This window comes from Pteropus vampyrus, unplaced genomic scaffold (assembly GCF_000151845.1).
Source record: "Pteropus vampyrus isolate Shadow unplaced genomic scaffold, Pvam_2.0 Scaffold74, whole genome shotgun sequence".
Lineage (NCBI taxonomy): Eukaryota > Metazoa > Chordata > Mammalia > Chiroptera > Pteropodidae > Pteropus > Pteropus vampyrus.
The window spans coordinates 1990713-2001878 of NW_011888855.1; the positions used below are offsets into that span (position 1 = coordinate 1990713).

At 41.2% G+C, this 11166-nt stretch overlaps 1 protein-coding gene across 1 annotated transcript in view; it reads right to left on the bottom strand.

Annotated features, from left to right (window-relative positions):
* The window catches only part of KPNA7 (karyopherin subunit alpha 7), a 22842-nt gene that overhangs the window by 5763 nt on the left and 5913 nt on the right, over positions 1 to 11166 (bottom strand). Inside the window, exons 3-7 of the mRNA XM_011362449.2 lie at positions 7716 to 7798; positions 7009 to 7277; positions 5578 to 5660; positions 3041 to 3304; positions 1358 to 1591 (exon numbers count right to left, since the gene is read on the bottom strand). Of these exons, the coding sequence (XP_011360751.1) occupies positions 1358 to 1591; positions 3041 to 3304; positions 5578 to 5660; positions 7009 to 7277; positions 7716 to 7798 (933 nt within the window). The remainder of the gene's footprint in view (positions 1 to 1357; positions 1592 to 3040; positions 3305 to 5577; positions 5661 to 7008; positions 7278 to 7715; positions 7799 to 11166) is intronic.

Sequence of the window (11166 nt, forward strand, 5' to 3'; positions counted from 1 at the left end):
TATGTGAAATTTGCACAGAACACCTTGGCAACTTGCCTCTAGATCTTGAGCAGAAGACAGTGTCTTTGAGATGCCAAGAAAGAGGCAGGCAGACTCATTCGGGCTTTTAGAGGGACATTCTAGGTTCAAACAGACTCGTTTCCTTAAGTCAGGTTATGGGAAGAATAGAACCAAGGCAAACCAGTCCAGGCAATTGATGTAGATTAGGGATTATGCTTGAATTTGAGATTATAGCGGCCTATGTCTACATTTCTAGTCTTTCTGCCCCAGTAACACTTTGGGCCAGGAACTCCACAGCTACAAAGTTGAGCGCACAGATGTGATCTTGGGGACTGTGTCAGCACAGAGGTGACAGAAGAAGGTCACTGAAATATCACTCAATTCATCCCTTGTATTTATAAAAAGCATTTGGCCCAGAGATATGGGAGTAATTTATCACAGATCCTTCTATCCCTGGACAGAAGAATTATTCTCATTTTGTGGCCTGGGAAAATTGTGACCTCAGTTTAAAGCGAAAATCAAAAACCAAACAACTTAAGGCTCCAAGCAAGCTATAGTTCAAAAGGCACAGTTTGAAATAAGAGTATTTCTTGATTCATGACAAGATATTTCTGATTAGAATATGTACAGACTCACAGTAGAACACAGGATAGGAAGTGTCGAATAGATTGGAAAATGCTGTGATTTGGGTTGCGTACCTGGCCTAACTTTTCCTAGTTAATGAAAACCTGGGGCTCGCCATCCAACCTCAGAGCAGAAATGCCTAAGCGGGAAAACACAGCTCATCCATTAAAAGGTGGCAATAAGAAATGCTGATGATCAGAATTGTCCTGGGGAAAGGAAGTGGAAATCAGGAGGAAGAAGTAAGCTTTACTGTATTTCTACTTTTACCTGGATTTTCTGTGTATATTACCACTTTAATCAAGGTGATTTTTATGCACAAAAGGCCACCTGTCTTCAGTGTATAATATCACCATAACCAGATATGTTTTTCCTCCTACACAAAACAAAATCTTTTTCCTCCTTCATCAAGTAGAGAATGAATGGCACATTCTTTTAACACTACATAAAGATAAGCCATTTTTACCAGCTCAAGATTTTTCTGGATATTTAAGCTGTGGGGCCACCCTTTCATTGAACAATGCTTGTTTAGTTCTCTAAATTTTTCATGGATTGTCCAAAACGAGATGCCCCTACCCCTTCCTTTTTAAAGGAGAGCTAGAAAATTAAAGTTTCATAGCTTTGTTGTGATCTCAATTCATTTGCTTCTTAGCCTGTGTCTGAATTCCTGAAGGAATTCAATACAGGGCCAGTTTGAAAGCGGACTTTTGTGGTAGACACTGAGTGTGCCACTTACATTTTTTAGCAGAGCCACCAGGGGAGGCAGCATGTTGCAAGTGATCAGCTGCTGGATGTGCTGGTGGGGCCCCGCAGCAACATTGCTCACGGCCCAGGCTGCCTCCTTCTGGATGAAGGACTTAGGGTGCATCAGGAGCTGGGGCAGCACGCCCAGCACTCCTGCGTCAATGGCCACCTGGGTCTGGTGATCCGTTCCAGTGACGACGTTCCCCATGGTGCGGAGGGAGGGGGTCTAGAAGAACAAGATTAGAAGTGTAACTTTGTATTGCAAATATATTACAGTGGAAGGTGACAATCACACCGAGATCTGTGCCCTCTCAAACATGAGTCATGCTATGCTTATGGCTGTCTAGAAGCCTGTGAACTTGATTATATCCATAACCCTTATTAATTCAGCGAACCGATGGCTATCGATATGGCTTAAAGGTACTTGACAGCCTCCCAACAGTTCTGGCTCGAGTGGGATAGAGGCCAAGGGATACCTTTATTAAGAAATATGCTGTCCTTTTTATATTCTTACACTGGGAAAACTGTGAAGTTGATCGTAGTGTTTATAATTTAATAACATCTACTGAATTTATATTTAGCACCAGTGTCAAGTTTCTGCTGTATATTTAATTGGAGCTAATGAGATCCCAATGGCATTTGTTGGTATCTTCACAACCTCCCTCTCAATAACTCTGAAGGTCCCCAGGATGAGTCTACGAATGGGCTCAAGATATCTGTCCTAGGAGGGTTGACTGTGGATTTATTTGTTTCTCTGTACTGTAGTGGCAGCTTAGCATGGCCCATCAACAGTTCTAGAGTTTTCCTAGCCTATTATGCTGTAGTGAGTATCTCACTACTCAAGTGAGAAATGGAAGTAGTGCCATAAGCTAATCACAGCCTTGCCAGGATTGGCATATAGGCCCTAAATCCTCAGAATAAGCAATTTATAGGGTTATAAATATAGGGTTATAAACGTGAACAGGCTCTGTTCACACCCTCCATGCCACCAGCACTAACTCCCAAACTAGCCTTGATATCTGAGGACTACTATACTAACCTCAGATTAGATTATCACTGAGGCTGCATAATACACAGTATTAGGCATAGAAATCAAAACGGGCACCCATATTTTAAACTACACTTTCAAGAAGTGTATCATGTAAGTGACATGTTTTGTAACATAGCAAAGTATTTGATACTGGTTTTACTTACTTTTCACCTATATCTGAAGTAGTCTTAGAGAACTGGGAAGAGGATAGAAATCAAAATGGGCACCCATATTTTAAACTACACTTTCAAGAAGCACACACACACACACATCCTGTATTAGCCAATTTGTTAGACTACTGGCATAGACCGTTAGGAGGAAAGGCCTCAAAAGAAGAGTTCACTGGGTAGAGGGATTATAGGCAATTTTAATTCGGTGCTTTTCTATATTTTTTAGTTATCAGATTAAGAAAAAGTATGTTACCTAATACCCACTAGTGTTTTGGATCAAAATAGACTTGAGAGTCTGGCTTAGAGAGTAGCAGAGACCAGGGAAAAGCAGATGACAAGCTTTGCTCTAGGTGAAGGATTAGGGCTGAGTGTGGGAGGCCTGGGGGTGGGAAAGGAGCAGAGCTTGCTGAAGTGAATTCGACTCACGACTCTAATCGGGAGGCCCACACAGACATATGGGACCTGGGACGTTTACCAAGACATTGAGTTCTGAGCTGGTCATGAGCTCAACCAGCCTGGGCAGGACTCCTGTGTCAACCACGTGGCCAATGCGTTCATTGCTGCCTTCAGTGAGGTAGGACAGGGCCCAGCAGGTATCAGAAAGGACCTCGCTGTCTTTGTGTTGCAGGAGGTGGGAGAGGATGGGCAACATTTGCTCCACTGCCTTTTGGCAAGGGTACGGGTTCTTGTTTCGGCACAGGTTGGACAAGGTCCACGTGATGTTCCGCAGAAATGTAATCTGTAACGAGAAACTGCTTCAGGCATCAGGTGCAGGGAAGAAAAAAATGCAAACAGCAGTGTGTCCTTGCCATCTTTAATCAATATTATTGACCAGCACGAACCAGAGCAACTGAGCTTCAAACAGGAATTTTTTCTAGGTCATGATGTATACTAGGAACACAGAGAATGACCTTTATGCTTTCTATTCAAATGTTAGATGGAGGTTTCCTTATATTCTTCAAAATGTCCTTTCCAACTCCACTCAATTGATGACCTCATTTCATTTTTCATTGGCAAAACAGAGATGAAGCGGGAGTTACTTGTTCTTCCCATCAGTCTATAACCAACTTGTCATAACCATACTTCTGATCTTCTATTCAAGGATCAAGAGAATCTTACCATGCCTATGGATTCCATCGCTTCGTGCCCTTAAAGATTCTGTCCCCAGGATGACCCCTCTTCCCTGGATCACTCCTATCCATATAAAAACACCCTCTGCAAACTTCGACCGTGACCCTTGGCACCCTCCTTGCCATCGCCCCACTTTTATTTTTCAGGGTCCATCCTTGAGGAGCCATCTGTATCCACCACTGACCTTGTGGCTTCCCATCTGCGCTTCCACCCCATTTAGTCTGGTTTTTGCCCTTACTTCTTTGAAGTTGGTGATGAAATCAGCTCCTTCCAAGTCACCAAATCCCAGAGTTGCTTTCAAGTCCTAAATTTACTGTCCCTCTCAGTTGTATTTAGTAGCATCTGTGACACCAAACCTGGTTTTCTATTATCGAATGAGCTGTTTCTTCTCAATCTTCTTGGCAGGTCTGCCTGACTTCTGAAGGTCAGAGCCCCCAGGACTTGGTCCTGGGCTCTCCTCACACTCTAGGTCAGGGGTTGGCAAACTTTCTGTAAAGGGCCAGATAGTAAACATTTTCACCTTTGCAGGCCCAGAGAGTCTCTGTTAGAACTAGTCAACTCTGCCTTTGTAACACTACAGAAGCCACAGATGATATATATGTAAATGAATGGGTATGGCTGTGCTCCAATAAAACTTTATTTACAAAAGCAAGTAGCTGGCCAGGTTAGGTTTGCTGACCCCTGCTCTAGTTGATCTTGCTCAGCTGGATGACATATATGTGCACAATTTTCTAGACTTGAAAATCCACTGATGTTGCTGCAATGGTACCTCTCACTCGCTTTGATTTAATATATATGACTAAGGCTCTGATTTCCTCTTCCCTCCATCCTCCTCATTTCTCTAGGACAGTCATCTAAATAATCTGACCCAGAACCTGGGGCATCCTTGCTTTTTTTTTTCTCACTTCTATGTCTAGAAGAGTGGTACCCAGGATCCATCTGCTTCACCATTTCCCTCTGCTTTAATCCTACAACAAGCAGCCAGAAGGGTCTTTCTGAAAGATCAGACCACTTCACTTTCTGCCTTGAAACACTCTAAAGTAGGGGTCCCCAACTGGTAGTGGTCTGTGGCCTGTTAGGAACAAGGCCACACAGCAGGAGGTGAGTGGCGGGCGAGAGAAGCTTCATCTGTATTTGCAGCTGCTCCCCAGTGCTAGCCTCACTGCCTCAGCTCCACCTCAGATCATTGGGCATTAGATTCTCATAGGAGCCCTGGTCCCTTGTGCTGAAAAGGTTGAGACCACTGCTCTAAAGGCTTCCTTGTGCCACCTGGATGATGTCCAAGTCCCTTGCCCTACTTCCCATCTTACACTGCTCTCTCCTTGAAAACTCCCTTGGTCATGCTGGCCTTTTTCAGAATCAATCATATCAGGTTTTCTCTCCCCTTGAGGCTAGGTGTGTATTCCCTTGGCTTTTGGAAGCTACCTTCTCTTCATTTTTTGTTTGAGGCAAAGCTAGAACCCAAATTTAATTTCTAATCCGGGGAGTCCTCTCTTGTTGCCACATCAATCAACTTTGACTTTAAGCTTCAAAACCTAGACCCTGTTATTTAGGAAAAGAACTGGTGAGCCACTAATTCTATCTGTACCCCTTGAATAGAGAGCTTAGTCACCTACTTTTGCAGGACTATAAGCTTAGAAAAACCTTAATGGACTTCTTCCAATGTCCTCAAAAGAAAGATCAGCCCTATTGCCTGCTGAGGACAAATTTGGATCAATTTCTACCCAAAGTGATGTTCAGTCCTAGGACTTCTTTATAATTGCCATCATAAGGGGCCAGGCAGTAACCGCATGGCCCAACATTGATTTGGAAGAACTTCCTCAATTTCTGAACTTTGGGAACTTCTTACCTAGGTAGGTTTTCTAATTTAAAGACACTCACTGGTATGGTTGATGAGACCAGGGCCAGTAGATGTGGGATGGCATTGCTTGAGATAACAAAATCTCTTAATTCTGGGCCATCACCTACAAATAGATAAGAATATGACATTCAAAGAAGGAACAAAGAGAATCCTAGGGTAGGTGACTTATTTTTTTAAAAGTCTGTGTAAAAGGTGAGAGTCTAAAACTCATTCCTGCATTGGGTGTGTAGGCAGTATAGCCCTGAACTGGATCTTGGGTTTCCAACATGCTAGCTGGGTGGACTGGCTTGGTGTGGGAAGCAGGTACCACACCGCAGCAATTGCCATAGGCAGAGTCTGTGGATGCATAAAGAAGCCAGCCAACTGGGCCCAGACACTGCATTCTAAATGCTGAGGGCATTTTACAGCATGGTTCTCAGGAAGACAAAGGCCAATGCATACCAAATTGTCTTCCCAGAAGACTTTGACACAGGGCAGTAGCTTCCAAATGCAACTCAGAACAAAATCTAGGAGATAGCTAGGTGTTAGCCATCAGCTATCTGTGACTTTGGCTAAAATACCAATTTTAGACCACTAGAAGTCACCATTGGGCAAGGCAAAGTTAAATTATACCACCCAATTTTGCCTGTTCCTTACTGAATGAAGCAAGATAAGAGACAAAGTTTCTGCAATAGGTGCCTTATTTCTGAAAGCATTTAAAAAACAGACTGATTTTATATTCTGTGTTTGCTAATCCCAATATCTGAAGTCCTTGGAGGTCTAATCATACTATTTGTTTCTGCTGACTCAGTCACAGTGGGGTGTTGATTCTCTGAACTTGAAATGCTAATATTTGGCTGATCTTATTTTGTCAAAATCCTGAGAGATGCAACTGAGTTCGTTTCCCCCAGAGAGCATTGTATTAATATTCAGCCAGAAATCCAGGAGCTTCCAACCCTGCAGCACTAACTCCAGCTTGTGCTTTCCTGGACACAGGGAATACAGCATTAAGTCCCAAATCTACAAGGCCAATTTTAGAACTATGTTTATAGGCGAGACTTTTACCCCAAGCAAAGAAATTTTTTTGTATGTTCCTTTGGCAACTTTCACTGGAGGTAGAATTCTTTTAGGGTCCTGGGTTATGTAAGGGTCTGTCATAAAGCATACGCTGCATGAGTCAAAGGCTTGTGTTTTGTTCCTGAGCCATTAAGACTTGAGGCTGTAGGACCTGGTACTAGCAGGTGATCCTAGGCAGCCTGTAGCTTAAATATGCACTGTATTATCTGGTTTCAGCTTCAATTTCTGGGCTCTGAACTTGACTCTGAATTTTGGAAAAGCCAGTTGTATTTTCCTCAGCATTTCTAGGCATTTATACTTAAAATACCAAGTCTGAAATACTATCTAAAGGACGCCCATGGCATGCCACATGCCCGGCCCACTGTTTTCTTAGCCCCCTGAGGGGATAGTCTCACCTGCTATATTTCCAAGGGCCCACACTGCCTGCTCACACACAGTCATATGCGGGGAGGACAGGAGCCCAACCAAGGGCCGGATGGCCCCTGCTTCCACAACAGCCCGAGTCTGCTCCGAAGTCCCCGATGCAATGTTGGTGAGAGCCCAGGCTGCCTCAAACTGCAGGCAGGGGTGAAGTGATGACTTCAGGAACTCTACCAGCCTGGGAATGAGCCCCGCTTCTACAATCAGTTTTAGAGGAGGGTTCCTTTCCCGGGATAGTAATTTCCTTTGCAATGAGAAAGAAACAAAACAAAGACCAAAAAGCAAGTCACGTGAATCAGGTTACTAGAATCTCCTTTCTAGATGTAGTTGGCATTCCCAGCTACCACGAGAGACAAACCGCTGGGCCAGAGCTACTTAATATCCTAGAGTTTAGCCTATAGCACTTTGCAGTGGTGAAGCAACATTTTCCCTTTCAGGTATTATCTATCACTGAGATTTCTGTAGAGGCCAATTCAAATTAAGCTATTCATCTCTGACAACATTTGTATATCTTAAGTTGTTTTCAAGGACAGTGTAGAGGAGATATTTTGTCTCACTTTTGGATGGACTAGCCTTTCCTTATATTGTGTCGGCATTCTGCTACTGTCAAGAAACCAAATAGGCCACTGGAGCTCATTTCTATCTATGAACCTGTAAATAGCAGAAGTCTGTTTGGTGATACCTGGCTGCCTGGGTGGCCTGGAAATATAGGTCTGGATCTGAGGCATTCACACCATTGATTATTTCTTGCAGGGTGAGGCTGACCTGCAAGGAGACACACATATTTGGGTCAGAGTTTCTGCCAAAAGGAACCAAGGTGGTCATCTAATCTAGCCATCTAACTGATCAGAGCAAGCTGGCTTGAACAGTATGTCCCAGTATGCATGCTGGTCTATATTAGGGAAGGGAAGAACATTTGGTGGATTCATAGAACTCTTGGACACTCCTCGCGCTCTGGGAGAGAGGTAATACCTATCTCCACTTGGAACCCCAGCCCCTTTTTACCACATGCAGTACGAACACGCTAATGGATGTCAACAAAAATGATAGCGTAAGGACCCCCAAAAACTCTCTCCTCCATTAAAACAGGAAAACTGACAATAGTCAGAATCAACTTTTCAGAACTCTAGAAACTGACCAAAGGCCTGCAGCAATTTGTTTTATTCAAGCCTAAGAGAATTTTCCTCTTCAAGAAAAATGACTAGGTCTAAGTAAGAACAGTGAGCATTGTGATATTTTGCCTTATCTTATTCCCACCCACCTCCGGCTCCACAGTAGCCTTGAAAACCAATAGCTCAGCAGCCACTGGAGAAGGCAAAATGTGTTGGATGCTCCCTTAAAATCTCATTCCCAGAGAATTATTATTTGACCTGTCCGGTAGTTTCCTGGGAGATCCCATTTGTAAGATTTTCTTTATTTTGACTCAGATCTCACACAGTACAAGTCTTTTCTCTGAGGGTATTTGTTAAAAAATAATTAAATAAGTAAAGTTATTTAACTTCACAACTGCTTGGGGAAGTGGGGATGTTGAATAATAGTCAGGGCAAACAATAGACTAACCAAAAAACCTAAAAGGAAAAGCTAGAGAATGAGATGTTCATTGAGGGCTTTGAAAGCTCTGACATCCTGAAAATCTAGAAGGCCCTATGCATATACAGGGCTATGTACATGCTTACAAAAAGCTGAGAAGGCCCTAAGCTCTCACCTCTGACTGACTGGCTCTGATGCTACGTGCAAGCAGACAGGGAAGATTTAAAGCAGGGTTGTCAACTGACTGGCTGAGTGTTGAAGGCATGCCACAGTATGCACATAGACCCCTCAGCAAAGACTGGTTGAACGTTTAGTTCCAAGGGTTTAAGGAAATCTTTCCAATCATTAACTGACCCCTAAGCTAACTGAACAGAGAACTCAATGGTCACATAAGAATACAGACTTTACAAAACTAGTTCAGAAGTCACGGAACAAACAAATGACAACCAGCAACAACAAAAATCCCTGGGCCAAAGGGGATCTGATATCCCAAGTGACCACATTAGATTACTGAAAATGACCAGTTGTCTAAGAAATTGTAAGACATGCAGAGTACAGCAGGCACACATGAAACAAAACAAAGCGATCAATAGAAACTGTCCCTGAGGAGCCCAAACATTAAACTTACTAGACAAAGACTTTAAATATGTTCAAAGTAAAGAAAACCATGTCTAAAGAACTATAGGAAAGTATGAGAATGATGTCTTGCCAAATAGAAAATATGATAGGAATTATAAATAGGAGCCAACTAGAAATTCTGGAATTGGAAAATACAAAAACTGAGATGAAAAATTCACCAAAGGGGCTCAAGGGCAGATTTGAACACAGAAAATAAACAATTGGTAAACTTAAAGATAGGTCAATTGCGATTATCCACTCCGAGAAAGATAAGTAAAAAAGAATAACAATGAAAATTAACAGATCCTTACAGATCTGTGGGACACCACCAAGCATACCAACATATGATGCATAATAGGATGGAGAGAGAGAACGGGGCAGAAAGAATATTTGAAGAAATGATTTCCAAAAACTTACCAATTTGACGACAAATTAGTCTATACATTCGAGTAACTTAAAGAACTCTAAATAGGAAAAACTCAAGAGATGAACACCTGGACACATCATAATCAAACTGTTGAAATCCAAAAACAAAGAGAAGATCTTAAAATCAGCAAAAGAGAAGCAACACATCACATATAAGCCCTCGGTAAGATTGTGAGCTGACTTATCACCAGAAAGCATGGAGATCAAAGAGCAGCAGGATGACACATTCTAAATGCTGAAAGAAAGACTGTCAAGCAAGAATTCTATATGCAGCAACCTATCATAATACAGTGAAGGAGAACATAAGACATTCTCAGATAAACAAAACAGAAAGTCATTTATTAGGAACTCACTCTACGAAGGAGTTCTTCAGGTACTAGAAACAAGACAATAATTCAAGTCACGTTAAGAAATAAAGAACACCAGTAAAGATAAATATATTGGCAAATACAAAAATCATACACAAATATAAATGTTTTTGATTGTAACTCTTTTCATATGATTTAAGACAGCTGCATAAAACAATAATTATAAATTTATATGGGTGGATACATATAAATGTGTAAAGAGGTAACTTGTATGACAATAAGAGCAAAAGGAGGTGGGGTGAATGAAGCTATATAGGAGAAAATTTTTTTATATTATTGAAATTAGATTGACATTACTCCAAACTAGGTTGTTTTAAGATGTTAACTATTCCCAGGACAAAAACTAAGAATAATTTAAAAAATACAGCAAAAGAAACAGGGAAATTAAAATATTAAGCTAGAAAATATCTATTTAACATAAAAAACAGTAATGGAGGAATAAAGGCAAAAAAAATAAGACATAGATAACAGCAAAATGGCAGACATGAGTTCTATTTTTATCAGTGATTGCATTAAATGTAAATATATTAAACACTCCCAATAAAAAGCAAGAATTGGCAGCTTAAAGTTTTAAAACATGACCAATTACATACTATCTACAAGAGACACACTTTAGATTCAAAGGAACAAGTGGGTTGAAAATAAAAGAACTGAAAGCAATATGCCATGCAAACAGTAACCGAAGAGAGCTAGAGTGGATATACTAATATTAGACAAAACAAACTTTAAGACAAAAATTTTTACTAAAGACAATGACATTTTATAGCAATCAATTTATCCAACAGAAATACAATAATTATAAACACATATGCATCTGTCAACAGCCCTCAAAATACATGCAGCAAAGACAGACAGAACTGAAGAGAGAAATTGAAAATTCAGCAATGATGGCTGGAGACATCGAACCCTGCTCTCAATAATAGATGGAACACCTAGATAGAATATCAAGTTAACAAAAGACTTGAACAACACTACAAATTAACCAGATCTCACAGATGTCTACACTACGGAACAGGAGAATACATATTCTTTTCAAGGGCATGTGGAATGTTCTCCATGATAGGCCATGTGTTAGGCCTTAAAACATGGCAACAAATTTATAAAGACTGAAATCATGCAGAGTATGTTTTCCAACCACAATGGAATAAAATTAGGAACCAATGATAGAAGAAAATAGAAAATTCACAAATA